General features: G+C 34.9%; 8 protein-coding genes across 8 annotated transcripts; 1 reads left to right on the top strand and 7 right to left on the bottom strand.

Annotated features, from left to right (window-relative positions):
* Positions 1-2,503: 2,503 nt before the first annotated feature.
* BX664DRAFT_323143 (cytochrome P450) lies at positions 2,504-4,652 on the bottom strand. Its single transcript, XM_051543617.1, has 8 exons — positions 4,541-4,652; positions 4,307-4,454; positions 3,943-4,204; positions 3,607-3,871; positions 3,271-3,519; positions 2,999-3,194; positions 2,859-2,883; positions 2,504-2,757 (listed from the first exon to the last, which is right to left on the bottom strand). Exons 2-8 carry the CDS (start codon positions 4,432-4,434, stop codon positions 2,572-2,574), a joined length of 1,311 nt encoding a protein of 436 aa, XP_051405779.1. The 5' UTR covers positions 4,435-4,454; positions 4,541-4,652; the 3' UTR covers positions 2,504-2,571.
* Positions 4,653-5,706: 1,054 nt separating this feature from the next.
* Positions 5,707-8,269, bottom strand: BX664DRAFT_382627 (cytochrome P450; the record flags this gene model as incomplete). The annotated part of the gene is made up of 9 exons (XM_051549064.1): positions 7,959-8,269; positions 7,683-7,745; positions 7,446-7,593; positions 7,101-7,362; positions 6,728-6,989; positions 6,396-6,644; positions 6,125-6,320; positions 5,985-6,009; positions 5,707-5,892 (listed from the first exon to the last, which is right to left on the bottom strand). Exons 1-9 carry the CDS (start codon positions 8,143-8,145, stop codon positions 5,707-5,709), a joined length of 1,578 nt encoding a protein of 525 aa, XP_051405778.1. The 5' UTR covers positions 8,146-8,269.
* Positions 8,270-8,907: 638 nt separating this feature from the next.
* BX664DRAFT_369087 (cytochrome P450) lies at positions 8,908-11,301 on the bottom strand (the record flags this gene model as incomplete). Its single annotated transcript, XM_051548601.1, has 9 exons — positions 10,996-11,301; positions 10,840-10,902; positions 10,610-10,757; positions 10,276-10,537; positions 9,905-10,169; positions 9,585-9,833; positions 9,319-9,514; positions 9,188-9,212; positions 8,908-9,093 (listed from the first exon to the last, which is right to left on the bottom strand). Exons 1-9 carry the CDS (start codon positions 11,189-11,191, stop codon positions 8,908-8,910), a joined length of 1,590 nt encoding a protein of 529 aa, XP_051405777.1. The 5' UTR covers positions 11,192-11,301.
* A 531-nt stretch (positions 11,302-11,832) lies between these two features.
* BX664DRAFT_323122 (cytochrome P450) lies at positions 11,833-13,888 on the bottom strand. Its single transcript, XM_051543616.1, has 8 exons — positions 13,871-13,888; positions 13,625-13,772; positions 13,256-13,517; positions 12,930-13,194; positions 12,605-12,853; positions 12,320-12,515; positions 12,191-12,215; positions 11,833-12,076 (listed from the first exon to the last, which is right to left on the bottom strand). The coding sequence occupies exons 2-8, from the start codon at positions 13,750-13,752 to the stop codon at positions 11,870-11,872; spliced, it is 1,332 nt and encodes a 443-aa protein (XP_051405776.1). The 5' UTR covers positions 13,753-13,772; positions 13,871-13,888; the 3' UTR covers positions 11,833-11,869.
* Positions 13,889-15,589: 1,701 nt separating this feature from the next.
* BX664DRAFT_323119 (3,4-dihydroxy-2-butanone 4-phosphate synthase) lies at positions 15,590-16,924 on the top strand. Its single transcript, XM_051543615.1, has 3 exons — positions 15,590-15,737; positions 15,909-16,026; positions 16,177-16,924. The coding sequence occupies exons 1-3, from the start codon at positions 15,677-15,679 to the stop codon at positions 16,652-16,654; spliced, it is 657 nt and encodes a 218-aa protein (XP_051405775.1). The 5' UTR covers positions 15,590-15,676; the 3' UTR covers positions 16,655-16,924.
* A 27-nt stretch (positions 16,925-16,951) lies between these two features.
* Positions 16,952-17,874, bottom strand: BX664DRAFT_323118 (uncharacterized protein). Its single transcript, XM_051543614.1, has 4 exons — positions 17,675-17,874; positions 17,434-17,591; positions 17,265-17,367; positions 16,952-17,190 (listed from the first exon to the last, which is right to left on the bottom strand). The coding sequence occupies exons 1-4, from the start codon at positions 17,805-17,807 to the stop codon at positions 17,087-17,089; spliced, it is 498 nt and encodes a 165-aa protein (XP_051405774.1). The 5' UTR covers positions 17,808-17,874; the 3' UTR covers positions 16,952-17,086.
* A 359-nt stretch (positions 17,875-18,233) lies between these two features.
* Positions 18,234-19,371, bottom strand: BX664DRAFT_323116 (ribosome biogenesis protein Nop16). Its single transcript, XM_051543613.1, has 4 exons — positions 19,216-19,371; positions 19,043-19,095; positions 18,710-18,947; positions 18,234-18,628 (listed from the first exon to the last, which is right to left on the bottom strand). Exons 1-4 carry the CDS (start codon positions 19,303-19,305, stop codon positions 18,320-18,322), a joined length of 690 nt encoding a protein of 229 aa, XP_051405773.1. The 5' UTR covers positions 19,306-19,371; the 3' UTR covers positions 18,234-18,319.
* Positions 19,372-19,729: 358 nt separating this feature from the next.
* BX664DRAFT_255889 (ATP synthase subunit alpha) lies at positions 19,730-21,335 on the bottom strand (the record flags this gene model as incomplete). The annotated part of the gene is made up of 2 exons (XM_051540436.1): positions 19,730-21,082; positions 21,147-21,335. Coding segments are annotated over 2 exons (1,542 nt in total), but the record flags the coding sequence as incomplete, so codon positions are not given.
* Between the last annotated feature and the right edge of the window lie 687 nt (positions 21,336-22,022).

Here is a 22,022-nt window from a genome sequence, read left to right as displayed (position 1 = left end):
CATGTGCAATCCAATCATGTTGGTTTCCAATACAGTGCCTTTGGGAATAAAATAATCACGGACCACCACTATTCATAAGAGAAAGAAGTAAGATTTATCTTATATCGTTCAATACAAGTAAAACTACAAACCATACAGTCACGACTAGCAACATGAGGCAGATGAAAGGTTATTAGGGGCTTGTAACGCATACATTCCTTTTGCACAGCAATAAGATAAGGGACTTGATCTCGTTCTTCAAAGGTAGGAATGCGGCCATGTATTTGAGTAAAGGCATCGAGTTCTGCTTGTATCTTCTTCTGGACATCAGGATGGTGGGATAAAATGACAATCATCCAAGATATCGAAACAGAGCTAGTATCGCTACCACCGCCAAAAAGGTCACCTAAGTAATAAAAAAAAAAGGTCAGCCAAGATCTTCTGAACATCCAGTCATGACATAAAGTAAACTTAATTTTCATCTTACACATAACCACAAGGACATCCTCATCATCCAAATCATGTTCATCCTTGAGAGCCATCAAAGTCTTGACCATCGAATCTTTGTCACTTGACAAGGCGTCTTTGATCAACCGAGTGAAAAGAGGATCACTGGAGTTCGCAATAAAATCACGATACATTCTTTTCTTCCCAAGAAGCACTTCCAAAGCAGATATATACGGAAAAAACTGATAAAGATCGCCTTCAGTCCCTGCTAATTTCAGGCCGGCAATTGCATGTTCCCTGATATTCTTCATAAAAAAAAAAAGAAGAAAGGAGAGATGAAAAAGTGAGGGTGAGTAAGCAAGCAAGCGTTGGGAGGTAGTAGATTTACTTATGATAATAATACCTTGAATCGTTGATCTTCCACGGAGTTGATACGAGTGGCAAAGCAAGTTGTCAAAATAAAATTCATGGCAGCGTTTTGCACATAGGGAGCAGGATCCACTTGACCATCAGCTTGACTACGAGAGACTAGTTGTTCCACCAGAGCATCGGCTTCATACATAAGAACACCGGTAAATTCATTGACGCGTTGTGGTGATAGGATGGACAAAGCGGCAGCTCTTGCTTGTTTCCACCGTTTGTCCGCATCAGAACAAGTAATTCCCCTAGCAATTAGATAAAAAAAAGTCAGAACAAAGAAGTAGTAACAAGGTCAAAGAAGTAGTAACAAGGTCAGAAAACCGCTACGGCAACAAACTCATTTTACCTTTTACCGTGGCTATAATAGGTAAGGAATGTATGTGAGGGTCGGTCAGATGTTGCAACACCATGAATCATGAAGATTTCTTGAGCAAGTGCAGGATCAGATATCACGAACCAAGTTTGTACACCCATTTTCAGCTGAATGATAGGTCCTAGTAGAGAGGAAAAGAAAGAAAAATAAAGCAAGGCCATTAGCATAATATTTAATTCTATTCTGTTATTAAAAAAACATTTACCAAGTTCCTTACTCCATTTTGCCACGGTATATCCAGGATGTTGGCCAAGAGAAAGAAGGTGTCCTGTAGAAAGAAAAGAAAAGAAAAAAAGAATAGAAAAGAAGAAAAAGTGGATATTTAATGTGGTGAATTTTCTGGTGATTTCAATATCCGCGTCCTATTAGGCACCATCACTTCCCGTTACTGACCTACAATGGGCCATTGTTGCCTAGGAGTGGGGATGTCCTTGAAACGCTGCTTGCTAGTCATATCTTTCTTTGCGAAAAACAGATAACGCAACCCAATACTCGCTGAGATGATAGTAGCTATGGCCAAGATGATTTGTCTTTTATCACCAAGAGTTGCTTTTGCCGATGTGGTTGCTATCGTTGTAAAATCAATCATACGCTGTTATTCAAGCTGGGCCAATAGATGTAAAAAAAAAAAAAAAAAAAAAAAAAAAAAAAAAAAAAAAAAAAAAAAAAAAAGAGAAATAAGCCCTAAATCATCTTTTATTCTGAAAATATGTTATCATGTGTACCATCTACTTTGAGAAGTCCCGTATATTTTTCCCTTTATTCTTATCGCTTCGGCTTTTCATAATCATATCGGCGCACCACCTTGTTGATAATATAATACTGTAATATTGCTTTAAGAAAACGATTCAGAGTTAATAAAACGATTGGCCATTTTATGGTCATGCCAATTGGAGATCATCCTTTTTTTTTTTTTTATGTCAATCATATTGGGCTTTGTCTATTGAATCAAATACCTGGGTACGGCATCAAGTTTTGGAGTTAGGCATATAGGCAAGGCTTTTAAAAAAAAATTGTATAATAGGAAAAAATTTAACCTGTTTCATCAGGATTTGTTGTCATGCAAAATATGAACTTCATGTTTTCGCTATTATCGTCATCGTCGTCTATCTGTATTTTTTGCATTACATGCGATGGCATGGCAAGTCTCAATTCGGTATCCTTCTGTAGAGTAAATATCATTGTCATAGATATCATCAATGCGCTCGTCTCTCAAATCAATCGGCAAAACACACACATATGTAAGTATACACGTCTTAACAACAAAAGATGGACGATGATCAATAAAATGTAACATATAAAGACAAAAGGGAAAAGACCTTTATTTCGTATAAACTAAGCAATAACATTATCTATTCTAAAGGGGAATCAACACGAGGGATAAATCTAACCTGATAAGGGTGAGGCAAATTGACACCTCCAGTATCTAACCCCACTTCCATATCAATAGGTACTTCCTTGCTATCGCCATCCAAAGAAGGTACAATACTTGCGTTTGCGAAGATCCGAATAAAAATATGGAACATCTCTGCTTCTGCCTATAGAATAGTATCAGGTATCAGGTATTAGTGATTGGTTTTCATGCGGTAGGACGTTATGTCCACCAATGACGTTTTGTTGTCATTCTTTTTATTCTTACCAAATAAATACCAGGACAAGTGCGTCTAAAGTCAATCAATCCAAATATACATTGAGAAAGAAAACATTAGTAGTAAGTACGAAATGTTCTCCCCATTTCCATGAATCATCCCTCTTACACTTTTTTTCTTTCTTTCTTACCTTCCCCATCCGAAGTTGAAATGATCACGTTGATTGACATTGCCATTTGCCGCCGATGACATTGTTCGAATGTTGTTCAGAAAGCGTTCAGGCTTGAATATTTCTGGATCAGAATAGATATCGGAATTCATATGCATACCGAACATATTACTAACTAATACAGAGCCTTTGGGGAAAAAATAATCGCGAACCACCACTAGAAGTAAGAAAAAAAAAAAAAAAGGTGAGGATTGTCATGCATCATTCAAGGTTAGTAAAAGCACAAACCGTACAATCATTATTAGCCACGTGAGGTATACCAAAGGAAGTGGTGGGCTTGTAACGCATGCATTCCTTTTGCACGGCAATAATATAAGGGACTTGATCTCGCTCTTCGAAGGTAGGGAGACGACCATGTGCTTGAATAAAGGCATCGAGTTCCAATTGTATCTTCTTCTGAACATCATAATGATGGGATAGAATGACAATCATCCAAGAAAATGTAGCAGTACTAGTATCAGTACTGGCACCAAAAAGGTCGGCTATATATATATATATATATATAGAAAGAGATGAGAACCTTTTGATGATCCAGCTCCGGTATAGCTTTAATGCAATGTTCATCTTACACGTTATCACAATGATATCTTCGTCATCCAAACCATTTTCTTTCTTGAGAGCCACTAATGTCTTCACCATTGGGTCTTTGTCACTGCACAAGGCTTTTTCAATCAACTGAGTAAAGAGAGGATCACTGAAATTCGCAATATGGTCACGATACATTCGTTTCTTTCCTAGAAGTACATCCAATGCAGAGATATAGGGCAAAAACTGATAAAGGTCACCGTTAGCTCCAGCCAATTTCAAGGCTACAAGAGTATTTTCCCTGATATCCTTATATATAAAGGGAGATGAAGAGTGAGGATGAGTAAACAAGCGATGATGGAAGATTTACTTAACAGTACCTTGAAGTGTTGGTTTTCCACAGAGTTGAAACGAGTCGCAAAGCACGCTGTTAAAATAAAATTCATGAAAGCTTTCTGTAAATAAGGAGTAGGATCCACCTGACTATCAAGTTGACAAAGAAGGAGAAGTTGTTTCACCAGGATATCAGCTTCGTGCATAATAATGTCCATAAATTCATTGACGCGCTGTGGTGCTAGGATGAATGAAGCAGCAGCTCTTGATCGTTTCCATCGTTTGTTTGCATCAGAACAAATAATTCCCCTAACAATTAGATAAAAAAAATTGATGTCAGAACAAAGAAGTAGTGGTCAAAACCTATCATTAAATAACTGCCAAACTGCTACAGCAACAAGCTCATTTTACCTTTTACCATGGCTATAATATGTAAGGAATGTTTGTGAAGGTCTGTCAGAAGTTGCAACACCATGAGTCGTGAAGATTTCTTGAGCAAGCGCAGGATCAGATATGAAGAACCAAGTTTGAACTCCCATTTTCAGCCGAATGATAGGCCCTGATCGAGAGAAAGAAAAAAAAAAAAATAATGCAAGGCTATTAACATGACAGGTAATTCAAATTCTGTTATTAAAAGTCACTTACCAAGTTCTTTGCTCCATTTTGCTAGAGTATATCCAGGAAGTCGGCCAAGAGAAAGAAGATGTCCTGTAGAAAGAAAGAAAGAAAGAAAGAAAGAAAGAAAGAAAGAAAGAAAAGAAAGAAAAAAAAAAAAAAGAAAGAAAAGAAACAAAAAATAGTGAGTGTTCAATTTGGTGAATTCGGTGATTTCAATATCCGCGCTCTCTCAGGCACCACCACCATTTCCTCATCTACTGACCTACGATGGGCCATTGTTGCCTAGGAGTGGGGACCTCTTTGAAACGTTGCTTATGAATCAGCTCTTTCTTTGAGAAAAACAAACAATGCAACCCAATACTGGCTGAAATGATAGCAGCTATGGCCAAGATGATCTGTCGTTTTTCGCCTTGAGCCGCTTTTGCGGGTGTTGTCGCTATCGATGTAAAATCAATCATGTTGTATCAATCAAGCTGGATGAACCGATGAAAGAAAATGAGATTAATAAAAAAAAAATGAATAAATAGATAAAGACTAACCAAGCCTCTTGCCGAATATACGTTATCATATGTACCATCAACCTTGATTTTGCCGTTTATTTGTGCTGTTATTCATGTTGCTTCAGTTCATTATCATACCGATATCCCGTCTTACTGATAGTATAACAGTATTGCTTTGGGAAGGTGATGCACACTTAATAAAGCAATTAGTCATTTTATGATCATACCAACTGGGGATCATCCTTCCTTTTTTTTTTTTTTTTATGTGCCAACTAATTGGGAGAAAGTTTTATATTTGGAATTGGGTATCCGGGTATCGTATCAAGTTGTAAAGTTATCATTAGGCAAAAATCAAAAAAAAAAAAAATTATAGCGGGAAAAGATCTAAATTCTTTCATCAGGATTTGCTATCATCCTCTTGTTAGTATGAATGTCTTCCGTACTTATTATCCATCTTCGTCTTTCATTTGCATTTTTGTATTAGATGTGATGAAATACCACCTCTTAATTCAGTATCTTTATGTAGAGTACGACATCATTATCATAGATATCATCCATGCTTTCACCTCTCAATTCAATCAACAACAGACACACACACGTACGCATATAGATCTTAACAACAATGTAAAATGCAGCATATAAACACACAAAGGAAAAATATTTTATTTCATATAAACTGAATAATAAGGTTATCTATTCTAAAGGGAATTCAATACGAGGGATAAATCTAACTTGATAAGGGTGAGGTAAACTGACAATTCCAGTATCTAACGCAACTTCATTATTAATAGGTACTTCCTTGCCATCATCACCCAAAGGAGGTGCAATACTTGCGTTTGCGAAGATCCGAATAAAAATATGGAACATCTCTGCTTCTGCCTATAGGATATTATCAGATGTTAGTGTTTGATTACACTCGATAAGACGTTTCGTCCATCGATAACGTTTTGTTGTCGTTTTTTTATTTTTACCAAATGGATACCAGGACAAGTGCGTCTAAATTCAGCCAATCCAAATATACATTGAGAAAGAAAACATTAGTGGTAAGTACAAAATGTTCTCCCTATTTCCATGCATCATCCCTCTTACACTTTTTTTCTTTGTTTCTTACCTTCCCCATCCAAAAATGAAATGATCACGTTGATTGACATTGCCATTTGCTGCCGATGACATTGTTCGAATGTTGTTCAAAAAGCGTTCAGGCTTGAATGTTTCTGGATCAGAATAGATATCGGGATTCATATGCATACCGAACATGTTGCTAACCAATACAGTACCTTTGGGAATAAAATAATCGCGAACCACCACTAGAAGTAAGAAAAGAAAAAAAAAGGTGAGGATTGTCATACATCATTCAAGATTAGTAAAACCGCAAACCGTACAATCATTGTTAGCTACGTGAGGTATACCAAAGGAAGAGATAGGTCTGTAACGGATGCATTCCTTTTGCACGGCAATAATATAAGGGACTTGATCTCGCTCTTCAAAGGTAGGGAGACGACCATGTGTTTGAACAAAGGCATCGAGTTCCAATTGTATCTTTTTCTGAACGCCATAATGATGGGAAAGGATTAGAATCATCCAATACAATAGAGTTGAGCTAGTTTCAGTACCACCGCCAAGAAGGTCAGCTATAAAAAAAGAAAAAGAAAAGGAGGTGAGGATGTTTTAGCCACTCGACTGTACTTCAATATAAAAGTAACGTTCAGCTTACACATAATCACAATGATATCTTTGTCGTCCAAACCATGATCTTCCTTGAGAGCCAGGAAAGACTTGATCATCGAATCTCTGTCACTGGAAGCAGCTTCATCAACCAGACGAGTAAAAAGAGGGTCACGAACCTTGGCAATAAAGTCCCTATATATTCGTTTCTTTCCCAGGAGCACATCTAATACAGATATAATAGGAAAAAACCGATAAAGGTCGCTTTCTCCGGATATCTTCATGCCACCGTGCATATATCCTAAGACATCCTTCCGCAAAAAAAAAAAAAAAAAAAAAAAAAAAAAAAGAAGAAAGAGAAATGAAAGAGTGAGGGTGAGTAAACAAGCATAATTGATAATAGATATAATTTAACATTGTACTTTGAATAGTTGATCATCGACAGAGTTGATACGAGTTGCAAAACAGGTTGTCAAGATCACATTCATGGCAGCATTTTGAACATAAGGAGCAGGATCCACTTGACCATCCAGTAGACTACGAGAAAGAAGTTGTTTCACCAGGATATTGGCTTCGTTCATAAGAACATTGGTGAATTGATTGACGCGTTGTGGTGCCAGGACTGATAAAGCAGCGGTTCTTGCTCGTTTCCACCCTTTGTTTGCATCAGAACAAGCAACCCCCCTAACAAAGTAAATGAGAGAAAATTAATGATAAAGTCAGAACAAATAGTATTAACATGCTATTCAAATAGTTGCTAAATTTACCTTCCACCATGACTATAATAGTCAAAGAATGTATGAAGCGATCTGTCAGATGTTGCAACACCATGAGTCATGAAGATTTCTTGAGCAAGAACAGGATCTGAAATCGCGAACCAAGTTTGTACTCCCATTTTCAATTGAATTATATGTCCTAATATGGAGAAAGAAAGGAAGAAAAACAAATAAAACAAGATCATTAATATGATATGTAATTCGATTATGTTATTAAAAGTCACTTACCAAGTTCTTTGCTCCATTTTGCCACAGTATATCCAGGAAGTTGACCAAGAGAAAGTAGATGTCCTGTAAAAAATAAAAAAAATAAAAAAAATAAAAAAAATAAAAAAAATAAAAAAAATAAAAAAAATAAAAAAAAAATAAAAAAAAAAAAGAAAAAAAGAGAGGAAAAAAAGAAGAGAAAAAGGAAAAAAAAGCGAATGTTTAATGAGGTGAATCTGATGATTTCAATATCCGCGTCCTCTCAGGCACCATCACCATTTTTTTTTTCCTACTGACCTACAATGGGCCATCGTTGCTTAGGAGTGGGGATATCTTTGAAACGTTTCTTGTCAATCACGTTTTTCCTTGAAGTAGAGAAGTAATATAACCCAGTACTCGTTGCCATGATAGTGGTCATGACCAAAATAATTTGTCGTTTTTCTCCCAGAGGTACTTTTGATGTTATTGCTGTAAAATCAATCATATATCGGTCTCAAATCCGGAGTGAGTCAACGAAAGAAAAGAAGAGAAAGAAAGAAAGAAAAATAAAGAAAAATAAAGACTAAATCATCTTTGCCTTTGTATATAAGGTATCATGTATTTTCCACCATCTTTGAGTTCTCCCGGTTGTTCTTCTTCGGCTTTTTTGATTACAAGTCTGGTGATAATGTAGTAAATAGCATTGATTTGCCATGATCGTAATTGTTTTGTAATGTGAATGGAGAAATTGCAATCGTACCTGTCTAGTATCATCCTCTCTCTCTGTTTTTATTTTTATTTTCCAGACCCATCAACTTGGATTTCGGTTTTATCTACATATTTGAATGTCCATAGATGATCTCATTTCGAGAAGGCAGACATCATTGGAAAGAAAACAAAAAAAAAAGGAATCATCATTGGTTCATCATTCCTTTTTCTTTCTTTTTATGGCAATTGAATATTGGGTGGGAATATCATCTCTTCTCAGTATTTGATTTTACTTCGGCAGGGTCAAATTAGATTTTTGATGGCATCATCTTCATCAACGGTATGATTATTCGTTAGCATCATTGAGTTTGACGTAATGTACCATGTTCTTTGTATTCTGTACTTAAAAGTCGAGCATCATAATAATGTCATTGGCCTGTAATCAAGATGCCCGATCAATCAAATCCACAAGTACAAATGCAAGCACGATATTAAGTACAATATAAAAGATAAATAGGAGCTATTTCTTTATTTCGTATAAACTAAATAATAAAACTATCTATTTCAAAGGGGAATCAACACGAGGGATAAATCTAACTTGATAAGGTTGGGGTAAAGTCACAAGACCAGCATCCAAAGCAGCATCCATATCAATAGGTACTTCTTTACCATCACCATCCAAAGGAGGTGCAATGCTTGCGTTTGCGAAGATCCGAACAAAGATATGGAACATTTCTACTTCTGCCTATAAAATAATATTAGGTGTCAGTGCTCTATTTCTTTGTTGTATCTTGACTTCCTCCATTCATCGATTCTTCTTTTGCTCGTTTCTTTCTTACCAAATAAATACCAGGACAAATACGTCTAAATTCAGTAAATATAAAGAGAAAAATGGAAACAGGAGTAGTAAGTATGGTATATAGTCTTATTTACTGAACCTTCTTTCTTATATATTTTTTTTTTTTTTTACCTTCCCCAACCGAAGATGAAAAGATCACGTTGATTGACATTGCCATTTGCCGAAGATGACATTGTTCGAGTGTTGTTCAAAAAGCGTTCAGGCTTGAAAGTTTCTGGATCAGAATAGATATCAGAGTTCATGTGCAAGCCAACCATATTACTTATCAATACAGTGCCTTTGGGAATAAAATAATCACGAACCACCACTATAAATAAAATAAGATCAGTTGGCAAGACTGTTATATATCGTTCAGTAAATGTAACTACAAAGCATACCATCGCTACTTGCCATATGAGGGACGCCAAAGAAGCCAGTGGACTTGTAACGCATACATTCCTTTTGTACAGCAATCGTATAAGGGATTTGATCTCGTTCTTCAAAGGTAGGGAGGCGTCCATGAGTTTGAATAAAGGCATCGAGTTCTGCTTGTATTTTCTTTTGAACATCATGATGATGGGATAAAATGACGATCATCCAAGATAAAGAAACGGAGCTAGTATCAGTACCACCACCAAGAAGATCAGCTATATATATAAAAAAAGGGAAGTGAGAACCCTTTCCTCGTTCAGTAAAGCAGATGGAATATTCATCTTACACATAGTTACAATGACATCCTTGTCATCCAAGCCATGTTCTTCCTTGAGAGCCAGAAAAGATTTGATCATCGAGTCTTTGTCACTTGAAGCAGCTTCATCAATCAATCGGGTGAAAAGAGGATCACGGACCTTAGCAATAAAATTACTGTACTTTCGTTTCTTCCCCACAAGTATATCCAATACTGACATAACAGGGAAAAATTGACAGAGATCACCTTCAGGTCCAGCCATTTTCATGCTTGCATGCACATATGCCATAATATCCTTCATAAAAAGAAAAACAATTGAAATGTAGGAGTGATGATGAGTAAAAAAAAAAAAAAAAAAAAAATGAACAAAAATAGAACATAGTTTAAGATAATAACAATACCTTGAATAGCTGATCATCCGCAGAGCTGATACGAGTGGCAAAACAAGTTGTCAAAATAAAATTCATGGCAGCATTTTGTAAACAAGGACTAGGATCCACCTGACCAAATAGTTTCGTACGAGATATCAGTTGTTCCACTAGGGCATCGGCTTCATACAAAAGAACATCGGTAAATTGATTGACGCGTTGTGGTGCCAAGATAGATAATAAAGCAGCTCTTGCTCGTTTCCATCGTTTATCAGCATTTGAGCAAGCAACACCTCTAATAAAAGAAAAGAAAAAAAGTTAGAATCATTGTTAGCACGAAATATTCAATAAAGAAAGAAAAAAATACCTTCCACCATGACTATAGTAGGTAAAATACGTGTGAGGAGGTCGGTCAGATGTCGCAGTACCATGAGTCATGAAGATTTCTTGAGCAAGGACAGGATCAGATATCACGAACCAAGTTTGTACGCCCATTTTCAACTGAAAGATTGGTCCTAATAGAAAGAAAAAAAAAAGAAAAAAAATGATATCAATATGATACGTAATTATATTACGTTAGTTAACATTGTCGCTTACCAAGTTCTTTGCTCCATTTTGCAGCGGTATATCCAGGAAGTTTACCAAGTGAAAGAAGATGTCCTATAAAAAAAAAAAAAGGATTGGAGTAAATCTAAGATTTCAATGTCCGTGTTGCACAGACTCTTTGGTCAACTTGTCACCAGCCCTACTTACCGAAAAATGGCCATTGTGACCCTGGAGTAGGTATTTCTCTGTATCCACGAGGTGTATCTGCTGCTTTCTTTGAAGAAGATAAGTAAAGTACACCAAGACCAGTTGCCACAACAGTGGCGGTAGCCAAGATGATTTGTCTTTTTTCGGATAGACTTGCCATTGCAGATGTAGTTGTTATCTTTGTAAAATCAATCATTTTATTACTTTTACCAGGGTTAGATTACTACCAGGGAAATAAAAGTTATAAGGAAGAAAGAAAGAGGGGTAGAAATAAAAAAACATCATTTAAATAACTTTTGTCCTACGTTGCATCAATCTTGAATTTACCACTCATTCCACTTTTGTCTGTGATGGTTACCTATTTTTATACATATATGTGTCATCAAGTTATGGTAGTGTAGCAAAGATGATGATCAGCCAGGAATATGAGTCGTCAATGCTATGTGTTTGATTATAGTGTCTGTTTATTTTTTCAGGCTTGTTAACCTGGCTTAGCTTGTTATTTGCTTGATCAGATGTTCTATAAACGATATAACATCAGTGTATGTGAGATCCCAAAAAAAAAAAAAAAAAGAAAGAGCGAAACGGCAAAATCTCTTCCATTCTCCGGATTCATTCGTATTTTGCTGGTTAACATGGGTCATGATTGCTTGAAATCGGGATCATTCTTTTGTGTTCATTAGACGAGAAAATCCTGATCTCCGCGCGTTGATTACCATGTTTAGTTTTACCAGTAAGACGTATCATTCATCCATCATCATCTATCGTCCATTGTCGCGTGTCATCCATTGTCAATCCATCATCCATTTGATTCAACAAATCAATAAAATACAAAAATAAAAATGTAAACAAAAAGGGATTATTTATTTCATATTCATTGAGTATTAAAACTATCTATTTTCAAAGGGGAATCAGTACGAGGGATAAATCTGACTTGATAAGGTAGGGGTAAAGTCACTAGGCCAGCATTGATACCAGAATCCAAATCAACTGGTACTTCTTTGCCATCCTTGTCCAGTGGGGCTGCAATACTTGAATATGCGAAAATTCGAATAAAGATATGGAACATTTCTACCTCAGCCTATAAAACAAATATCCCACTATCAGTACATATTGTTCCTATTTGTGATGATATTTTTCCTTTTTTTCATCCATCAGAGCTGTTATTCTTCCTTTATATAAATGTATATCTTACCAAATGAATACCAGGGCAAAGACGTCTAATTTCAAACAGAGAAAGAATATGTAAGTAGTTAGCATGATCCCTATCCTCATGAGCCACTCTGTGGTATACTGTTTTCTTTTTTTTTTTTATTTTATTTACCTTCCCCATCCAAATATAAAATGATCACGTTGTTTGATGTTACCATTGGCTGCAGATGACATTGTTCGAGTGTTATTCAAAAAACGATCAGGTTTAAATATCTCTGGGTCATAGTAGACATCTGGATTCATGTGCATACCATTAAGATTGCTCACCAATATTGTACCTTTGGGAATAAAATAATCACGAACCACCACTATAAATAAGAAACATGAGAACCGAAAAAAAAAAGAAGAAAAGTGAGTTTTGAGTACATTATCTAGTATAGGTAGAACTAAAACTTACAATCACTACTAGCCATATGAGGAAGACCAAAGGAAGTGATAGATCTGTAACGAATACATTCCTTTTGTACGGAAATAATATAAGGGAATTGATCTCGTTCTTCAAAGGTAGGGAGACGACCATGTGTTTGAATAAAGGCATCAAGTTCTGTTTGTATTTTCTTTTGAACATCAGGATGATGGGATAAAATAGCGATCATCCAAGACAATGAGACAGAAACAGTATCAGTACCACCGACAATAAGATCCGCTATAAACAATAATAATAAAACGAGAGAGAGAGATGAGAGATTATTTAACTAGATTGTAAAGAAAGTATAGCTTACTTAGAATCACAAGGATATCTTTGTCGTCCAAATCATATTCGTCCTTGAGGGCCAAAAAAGTTTTAACCATCGAATCTTTGTCACTTGATGCAGCTTGTTGAATCAATCGAGTAACTAGAGGATCACGAATATTAGCAAGGAAGTCAATAAACGCTCGTTTCTTGCCCACAAGTCCATCCAATATCGAGAATATGGGGAAAAACTGAGAAATATCACCTTCTGCTCCAGCCACTTTCATATTTACATGTACGCATTCCATGATTTCCTTTCCAAAAAAAAAAAAAAAAGATAGTAAGTAAAGGTCAATAAGTGAATTATTAAATTACTTTGAATAATGGATCATCCGCTGAATTGACACGAGTTGCATAACAAGTAGTTAAAATCACATTCATGGCAGCACTTTGTACATAGGTACTAGGGTCCACTTGACCATGCAATTGACTATGAGAGACAAGTTTTTCCACCACAGCATCTGCTTCATACAATAGAACATCAGTAAATTGATTGACGCGTTGTGGTGCCAGGACAGATAATGCAGCAGTTCTTGCTCTTTTCCATCGTTTGTTTGCATCAGAACAAACCACGCCTCTAACAAAATAAATGAAAGACATAAAAAAAAAGGTGATAAAGTTAGAACAAAGGAAACGGTTTCAAAATATCAATCATTTAACTACTACAACACTAAACACATTTACCTTCCACCATGACTATAACAATAAAAGAATGTATGAGGAGGTCTGTCAGAAGTTGTAACACCATGAGTCATAAAAATCTCTTGAGCAAGTACAGGATCGGATATCAATACCCAAGTTTGAACACCCATTTTCAATTGAATAATATGCCCTAATAGAGAAAAAGAGAGATAGAGAGAAAAAAAAAACAATAAAACCAAGGTCAATAATATGATATGATATATATTTTATTATTAAAAAATCACTTGCCAAGTTCTTTACTCCATTGTGCTACTGTATGTCCAGGAAGTTGACCAAGTGAAAGAAGATGCCCTAGAAAAAAAAAAAAAAAGAAAAAAAAAGAACCTTTTTAATGTGGTGAATTCCAAGTGATTTCAATATCCGCGCTTGTAACTCTCCAACTGACCAACAATGGGCCATTTTGGCTTTGGAGTTGGAATCTCCTTGAAATGTTGTTTGTCGATTTCCTTTTTTGACGAAGAAAAATAATGCGTTCCAATACTCGTCGCCGCGATAGCCGCTGTAGCAAGGATGATTGATCGTTTTTTACCTATAGTTGCTTTTGCAGATGTAGTTGCTAACGTTGTAAAATCCATCATTTTTATTACTCAAATCGAATGAAAAAAAAAAAAATGAAAAAAAAGAAAGGAAGAAAAAAAAATCAAATCAATTTTCAGTCTGAATATATGTTATCATGTGTTCCATCAACCTTGAATTTGCCGTATGTTCTTCTTCTTTGAGCTTTTATTGCTTCGGCTCGTTCTTAATCAAAAGTCTATCATCTTATTGAGAGTTCTGTTACCATTGATTTGCGAAGATGATGATTGGTTCGTAATATCAATGATCAATTTACAATCCTACTTGTTTGACATCATCCTCTTTTCTTTCTTTTTTTTTTATTACTATTATCTTGGATTTCGATTTTATCTATTCAATCGGATGTCTTCATATGGTATCATTTTAAGGGGGCAGACATCATTGTTGGATGCTGTGACAAAAAAAAAAAAAAAAAGGAAGAGACAATACTTGGAAAATATCTCTTTCTGATTCCATTAGGACTAGTTGCTATGTTGTTGTTGTCAGAATGAATCATCAGTCTACTATATTCATTAATCAAGACAATCATCATCCGTTTTTGGAATTGGGAACTTCTTTTATGAAATAATATGTCATCAGTGATAGGTTTTTTTCCTGGCAGTGGCAAGTTGGATCATCATATTATTATTATTATTATTATTTATTATCAACTTAGGAATCATCATCATCGTCGTTGTCGTCGTCATCCGTCTTTTGGTTTTTATGCTGGACATGAGGATGACTTCGAAAACGGTATCCACATGTTGAGTAACTATGTCATTGACTTGCATCAACGTACAATCAGACCAATAGATATATATATATAAACATTCAATATAAAAAAGAATATAGGTTTTTCTTTATTTCGTACAGTTTGAACAATAAGATAAAAATTGTTTGTTTCATAACAAGACAATATTATTTGCCATCATACTGATAGTATGATATGATCTGATTATGAAGATGATGGTCAGCTCGCAATGTATCTATTATGTGTGATTTGATAATAAGCTCTTTTTTTTTTTTTTATTTGATTGCCACATATTCTCTATTATTTAACGAGATAAAGAAGGGAGAGGCAGTAGAGAGAGAGAGAGTATCATTGAAATAGTGACAAGTGTGATGACTTTGTATTCCCGGATTCCTTGTTCTACTATTATAGAAAGACCAATGATGTTGTGCCTTTTTTTTTTTATGTGTGGGGAGAAAACGGGATTTGATCTCCGCGGGATTTTTTTTTTTTTTGGCTTATTGATATCTTTTTTTTTCATGTGTCATCAAAGTGTAAGCAATTACAAAACTTTTTGGGCGGGGGGACGGGTAGTCCAGAAACAACCACGCTGTCACTTTTTTTGTTCATTTTTTTTTCTTTTTTTCTTTTCTCTTTTTCTTTTTTTTTCCTTTTTCTTTTTTTTTTCTTTCTTTCTTTCTATTACTATTTTAAACTATTTGTAATTTTAATCAGTTTATTAAACTTCAATGCAACAAAAATACTCTGAAGCTGAATTCAATACTGTAGAGGATGCTCTCAAGGACTTTGGTAAGTTGACTTATTGATAGAAAAAAAGGGAATAGGTATATTAGTATATGTGAATATACGTGTGTGGTGCATATATATATATATATATATATAGGATGGTTTTTTTGGATGAATTCAATATATTTTTTAACATTTGGTTCATTTATTAATTTTTTTTATATCTATATTTAGCCAATAACAAGTTTGTACTCGTTATGGACAATGAAGACCGGGAGAATGAAGGCGATTTGATCATTGCTGCTCAAAATGTCACTACTGAACAAATGGCTTTTTTGATTAAATATTCAAGGTAAAGAAAGAAAAAGAAAAAAAAAAGAATATAGTATGACTAAGAAAAATACACACACATATAAAGACACGAAAATGGATAGAATATAGAACAATGACTAACAAAAAAAAAATGAATGGGAAACCTTTTTTTTTTTGTTTTGATTTTTAGTGGTTATATATGTGTACCTACAACGGAAGAAAGATTAGATGAACTGAAATTACCATTGATGGTGCCGAAGAATACAGAATTGATGCGTACAGCTTATACGATCTCAGTAGATTATGCTCATGGAACAACTACCGGTATTTCGGCTCATGATCGGGCCTTGACATCTCGCAAACTTGCCGATCCTACGGTACGACCTGAAGATTTTTCTCGTCCTGGTCATATTCTTCCTTTACGCGCTGTCGCTGGTGGTACTCTTAATCGATTTGGACATACTGAAGCTGCTGTGGATCTTTGTGAATTAGTCAACTTGCCTCCTGTTGCTTGTATTGGTGAATTAGTCAAAGAAGACGATATTACTGGAAGTATGGCCAGACGTGATGATTGTTATGCTTTTGCCAAGAAACATGGTATTCCAATGATCACTATCAAGGATTTGATTGCTTACAAACGAAAAGTATTGGGTTTGGATAATGCTTGATTTGATGGTTTTTTTTTTCTTTCTTCCTTAGATAGTTGATCTTTGATGTAGATGTACAACGCCTTTTTTTTTTTATTGACTATATTATTTGATTTGTTTGATATTCATCTTCCTTCACAATTACACTTATTGTCTTAGACTCTTTTCTTCCATTCTTCTTATTTTACCCTCTTTTATTATTATTATTATTATTATTTCATATTATACAGTTGTCTTTTTTTGTATATAACCTCTCTTTTATATGTATTCCTTTAGCCGTTAACAAAAAATTCAGAAAAAAATAAATAAAAATAAAAATAAAAAATAAAAATCACACTTTTTTTATTATTTGTCCCCCCTTTTAAAAGAACCAGTCTCTCTCTCTCTATCAATGAATATAAAAATAAAGTTTGCTATTCTATATATCAACTAACTAATGATAACCAGGGTTGTCTAAGTAGTAAACAAATCATCATTTTGTAATTGTTCATAAGCCGGTCGTTTCAATGAATGTTTTGCCACTTCCACATCAGTCTTGATATCCCGGATAAGAGCAGCTAATAAAAAAAAAAAAAAGGGATTGAATTTAGTATTCTTTAGTTAGTATAGTAATAATATGATTCATTTTTACCTAAGGATGGATAATCCTGTTCAGGTCGGATATATCCTAATACTAATACTCGAATGTCTACACCATAAAAGTCTTGAGGGAATTCATGAATAATATGTACTTCCTATAACAAGGATAGAATATATATGAGTTGGAAATCGGTTACACTTTCCTTTTGATTCATACTTACTGCTGAACGTTTTTCGTTGTGATAATAAGGATTCCAGCCTAGACTCATCACCATAGGGTATACAGTAGATTTGGGTTGGTCAATTTGAACGAAGCCATAGTAAACTCCTGTATGGCATTCTGGAGGAAACATTTCAAGAGTATTGTCCGAGAGATTGGCTACAAAAGAAAAAAAAATAATTAGTGCTTTGTTTTATATACACCCATTTGTATTTCTTTCCATCTATACGACAAAGTCTTACCTGTCGGAATACCAAGTTCACGAGATCCTCTTCCATATCCTTTGACAACTGTGCCGATGATTTTGTATGGAAAAGGAGCAATAGGTACTTCGGGACCAACAAGAAGAGGACGATCAGGATTGATTTGACTCATGACAATAATGATAATAAAAATAAAAACAAAAAAAATAAAGAAGAGAAAAAGAAAAAAAAAAAAAAAAAAAAAAGGAAAAGATAGATTATAAATCATCGCAGGCGGGGATTTTGTGAATTGAACGTTCTACACACTCAAAATACGACAAAGGGTATTAGTTTTATATATGATCCAAAATCATCTTTTTATTTTTCTTTGTTTGAAAATGATCAAAGAATATATCAAGACAGTATATGAGTGTCAAATAAGAAAAGGATAAAGAAAGAAAAAATAAACGCGCTTCGCATGGAAAAAACTAATAATTATAAAATTACTAATACTCATTTTTATAAAAACTTTATAGAAGACAGTAGAATGATAAGTTTATTACAAAAGTAGATAATCAGTATTGATTTATTTCCAAAATGAAGTAAATAAGAAGATGATGGTGATAAAGATGATGATATGGACTATACAAAATGAAAAGACATGGGATAACAAAAAAAATTTAAGATGTAAAGGGAGTCTATAATCTATTGTTGTTGTTGTTGTTGCTGTTGTTGTTGCTGTTGTTGTTTGAAAAGAAGGGTTTTTTGGTACTTGTTGAATCGTCTCTTGATTTGAGCTACAGTGAGTTGATTACGGTTGAGATCTTTATCCCAAAACATGCCTTGATAATCATCACCATGTTTTGCTTTCAATTTTTCCAACCATTCCACTTCAGAAGATGATGTATGAGGATCTGCAGGTTTGACAGCAGCGGCTTGAGCTTCCAATCCACGGACAAAGTCAGTTTTAGCTTCTACTGGTACAATAGGTGCGTCCAAAATATCATTGTGACTCTAATAGATTAAAAAAAACAACCATCAGTAAGACAAATATCCTTATTATTATTATTAATATCTTTTTGAATATTCACTCACAGGTTTTTCTCCAGTAATGATCTGAATAATATTTCCATCATCATCCCGCTGAATCAACCCTTCATCAGGTCGTAAAGTTTTCTTCAATTGTTCAATATCAGCTTCAGTCAATTCTCGAAGATCTTCAGGCACTTGTGTTTCTGTTTCCATCGATTCTACTTTTGGTTCAGGATATAACTTTTCAACACCTCCTGCAGGCTTTCCATTCAAATTGGTCATTAATCCCAAACGTCGATAACTAATCCAAAAAAAACAGTAGTAGTAGTTAGGTGAATCAATCATTCTGTTGTTTGATCATTTCCTTTTTTTCCCGTCTTTTCTTTTATTATTTACTTTTGTATCAATGTTTGATTCTTGTTCCAGTTTGCCTTGACATATTCATTACCCTGTGATCCAAAGAAAAAAAAAAAAAAAAAAAGAAAAAAGAGTTGAGTTCCAAGATCTGATCGTAAGAAAAAAAAAAAAAAAGAGTGTTTCCTTGTTTCCATAGATTGATTATACACTACCTTGAAGGTGATCTTTTTTGTTTTGTTGGCTGTACGTCTTGTATTTTTCTTTCCAGACTTTTGTGTTCTTCTTTTCCTTGGAGTGGCCATATTGATATAAAGTAATGTATAAAAAGGAAGAATAAAAAAAAAAAGTAAAGGGGGAAGAGAGAGAAGACAAATCGCTTTTTGAATTTCCTATTTTTTTTTTTAATAGATATAGGAAAAGTGGCTTACATCCCATTTTAGCAAATAATCACAGATCTAAACCTATTTGCATAACAATCATATTGAGCTTGTTTTAAAGCATCACTTTTATTGTAAAAGAAACAATATATATATAAGGATAAGAGATTGAATGAATGGAGCAACACAAGTCATAAATAAATAAGAGATATTTTTTTTTCCTTTTTGATTGATACAAATGTAATAAAAAATAAACTAAACTAAAAAAAAAATACGAAGGAAATGGGATGATGGATGATGATCTACAACTAAAACTAAATCACTACGTCATTTTTTTTATTTGTCTAATCTAAGCAATGAAGGACTTGGTATGAGTATCACAAATATCACGGAGTTTGCCTTCCAAATCCTTTGACAAAACACCTTGAGAACGGATTTCTTCGAGGACATCCTTGTGTTCAGTAGAGATGTAAGAGATGAAATCCTTTTCCCATTCAACCACCTTTTGAACAGGGATCTTGTCGAGGAAACCATTGACACCAGCAAACACGATGGGGACTTGAACTTGAATGGACAAGGGAGTGTATTGAGGTTGCTTCAACAATTCAGTCAAACGAGCACCACGGTTCAACAAGAATTGAGTGGAGGCATCCAAATCAGAACCGAATTGAGCAAAGGCAGCGACTTCACGATATTGAGCCAAGAAAAGCTTAAGAGAACCAGCGACTTGCTTCATAGCCTTAGTTTGGGCAGCGGAACCAACACGGGACACAGAGAGACCGACGTTAATGGAAGGACGAATACCCTTGAAGAAAAGTTCAGCTTCCAAGAAAATTTGACCATCAGTAATAGAAATGACGTTAGTAGGAATATAAGCAGATACATCACCACCTTGAGTTTCAATGATGGGCAAAGCGGTCATAGAACCATAACCAAAGTCTTTGTTCATCTTGGCAGCACGTTCCAACAAACGAGAGTGAAGGTAGAACACATCACCAGGGTAAGCTTCACGACCAGGAGGGCGACGAAGCAAAAGAGACATTTGACGATAAGCAACAGCTTGCTTAGACAAATCATCATAGATGATCAAAGAGTGACGACCATTATCACGGAACCATTCACCAAAGGCAGCACCAGAGAAAGGAGCAAGGTATTGAAGAGGAGCAGCTTCAGAAGCAGTAGCAGCAACAACAATAGTGTACTTCATAGCATCATTTTCTTCCAAAGTACGGACCAATTGAGCAACAGTGGAACGCTTTTGACCGACAGCAACGTAGATACAGTACAACTTCTTGGCTTCATCAGAACCATTGTTCCAGTTCTTTTGGTTAAGAATGGTGTCAAGAGCAACAGCAGTCTTACCAGTTTGACGATCACCAATAATCAATTCACGTTGACCACGACCAATGGGGACCATAGAATCAACAGACTTGATACCAGTTTGCATAGGTTCGTTAACAGAGTGACGAGGCAAAATACCAGGAGCCTTGACTTGGACACGAGAACGACCAGTGGTTTCCAAAGGACCTTTACCATCAATAGGGTTACCAAGAGCATCAACAACACGACCCAAAATACCAGGACCAACGGGTACATCGACAATAGCACCAGTACGCTTAACAGTATCACCTTCCTTGATCAAACGATCGTTACCGAATACCACAATACCAACATTGTCAGCTTCCAAATTAAGAGCCATACCCTAAAGAAAGAAAAGAAAAATAATTAAAAATCATATAAATTCTTTTTTTTTTTTTTTTTTTTACCTTGAGACCACTGGAGAATTCAACCATTTCTTCGGCTTGGACATTCTTCAAACCATAAACACGAGCAATACCATCACCAATGGACAAGACACGACCAGTTTCTTGAAGGTTAGCTTCAGAAGAGGAACCCAAGATACGTTCTTCAAGGATGGAAGAAACTTCAGAAGTAGAAGGTTTGGCAGTAGCATAAGTACGCAAAACATTGGCAGCTGCACTAACAGTAGGACGGAACTACAGTAAATAAAATCATCAGAAGGTTGTTTTAGTTTTGATTATTTTTTATATTTAGTTTTTATATTGATAAACATACAGCAGCAGTACGAGAGAAGGCAGCCAAAGTAGGACGAGCGAGACGAGTAGCGTTTCTCAACATGATTATAAAATAAAATGGAGAGGGGAGGGAAAAAAAAAGAGAGAAGGGTATTTGTTTTGAGAACAAAAAGAAAGAGAGAAAGGAAAAATAGGAATTTGAATAAGACCAGTGAAGAGAGAGAAAAAAAAAAAATCTTAGTCCAGCAAAAAAAAAAAAAAAAAAAAAAAAAATTGAATAGGCTTGAATTCGTGACTTGATTGCCCCTGTCGCAAAAGAAAAAAAAAAACATGCCTTACCTGGCTCAAATTTAGCCCAAAAAAATAAGTGTCAAAGATCTGAGTATTAAAAAATGATAATTTATGTTACACTGTTTGAATGTTTGGTAAGTGCCCTCATAGTTTATTCCTGCAAATATTGTGAGGACACTTAATATTCAATATAATGGAATAAGATTTAAAAAAAAAAAATTATTTTGTTTTTTTTGAATGATGATCAATTTTATTCTTTTTTCTACAAATAGAAACTAAAAGATTAATTAAATAGTTTAAATGAAAAAAAAAGAA

The sequence above is a fragment of the Halteromyces radiatus genome, assembly GCF_025201355.1.
Source record: "Halteromyces radiatus strain CBS 162.75 chromosome Unknown BX664scaffold_1, whole genome shotgun sequence".
Classification (NCBI taxonomy): domain Eukaryota; kingdom Fungi; phylum Mucoromycota; class Mucoromycetes; order Mucorales; family Cunninghamellaceae; genus Halteromyces; species Halteromyces radiatus.
The sequence above is the reverse complement of the archived record's forward strand: the minus strand, read 5'-3'. Positions and strand labels throughout refer to the sequence as shown.

Coding starts and splice junctions, on each gene's coding strand:
- BX664DRAFT_323119 (XM_051543615.1), top strand. CDS start 15,677: ATGCAACAAAAATACTCTGAAGCTGAATTCAATACTGTAGAGGATGCT. Junction 15,738..15,908: donor GGATGCTCTCAAGGACTTTG/GTAAGTTGACTT, acceptor ATCTATATTTAG/CCAATAACAAGTTTGTACTC. Junction 16,027..16,176: donor TTTTTGATTAAATATTCAAG/GTAAAGAAAGAA, acceptor TTTGATTTTTAG/TGGTTATATATGTGTACCTA.
- BX664DRAFT_323143 (XM_051543617.1), bottom strand. CDS start 4,434: ATGGGAGTTCAAACTTGGTTCTTCATATCTGATCCTGCGCTTGCTCAA. Junction 3,872..3,942: donor TGGAAAACCAACACTTCAAG/GTACTGTTAAGT, acceptor TTTATATATAAG/GATATCAGGGAAAATACTCT. Junction 3,520..3,606: donor AGATATCATTGTGATAACGT/GTAAGATGAACA, acceptor ATATATATATAG/CCGACCTTTTTGGTGCCAGT.
- BX664DRAFT_323116 (XM_051543613.1), bottom strand. CDS start 19,305: ATGGCCACTCCAAGGAAAAGAAGAACACAAAAGTCTGGAAAGAAAAAT. Junction 18,948..19,042: donor AATCAAACATTGATACAAAA/GTAAATAATAAA, acceptor TTTTTGGATTAG/TTATCGACGTTTGGGATTAA. Junction 18,629..18,709: donor TCATTACTGGAGAAAAACCT/GTGAGTGAATAT, acceptor TTAATCTATTAG/AGTCACAATGATATTTTGGA.
- BX664DRAFT_323122 (XM_051543616.1), bottom strand. CDS start 13,752: ATGGGTGTTCAAACTTGGGTATTGATATCCGATCCTGTACTTGCTCAA. Junction 13,195..13,255: donor CGGATGATCCATTATTCAAA/GTAATTTAATAA, acceptor TTTTTTGGAAAG/GAAATCATGGAATGCGTACA. Junction 12,077..12,190: donor TTTGCCCTGGTATTCATTTG/GTAAGATATACA, acceptor TTTGTTTTATAG/GCTGAGGTAGAAATGTTCCA.
- BX664DRAFT_323118 (XM_051543614.1), bottom strand. CDS start 17,807: ATGAGTCAAATCAATCCTGATCGTCCTCTTCTTGTTGGTCCCGAAGTA. Junction 17,592..17,674: donor TGAACTTGGTATTCCGACAG/GTAAGACTTTGT, acceptor TTTCTTTTGTAG/CCAATCTCTCGGACAATACT. Junction 17,191..17,264: donor ACAGGATTATCCATCCTTAG/GTAAAAATGAAT, acceptor TTTTTTTATTAG/CTGCTCTTATCCGGGATATC.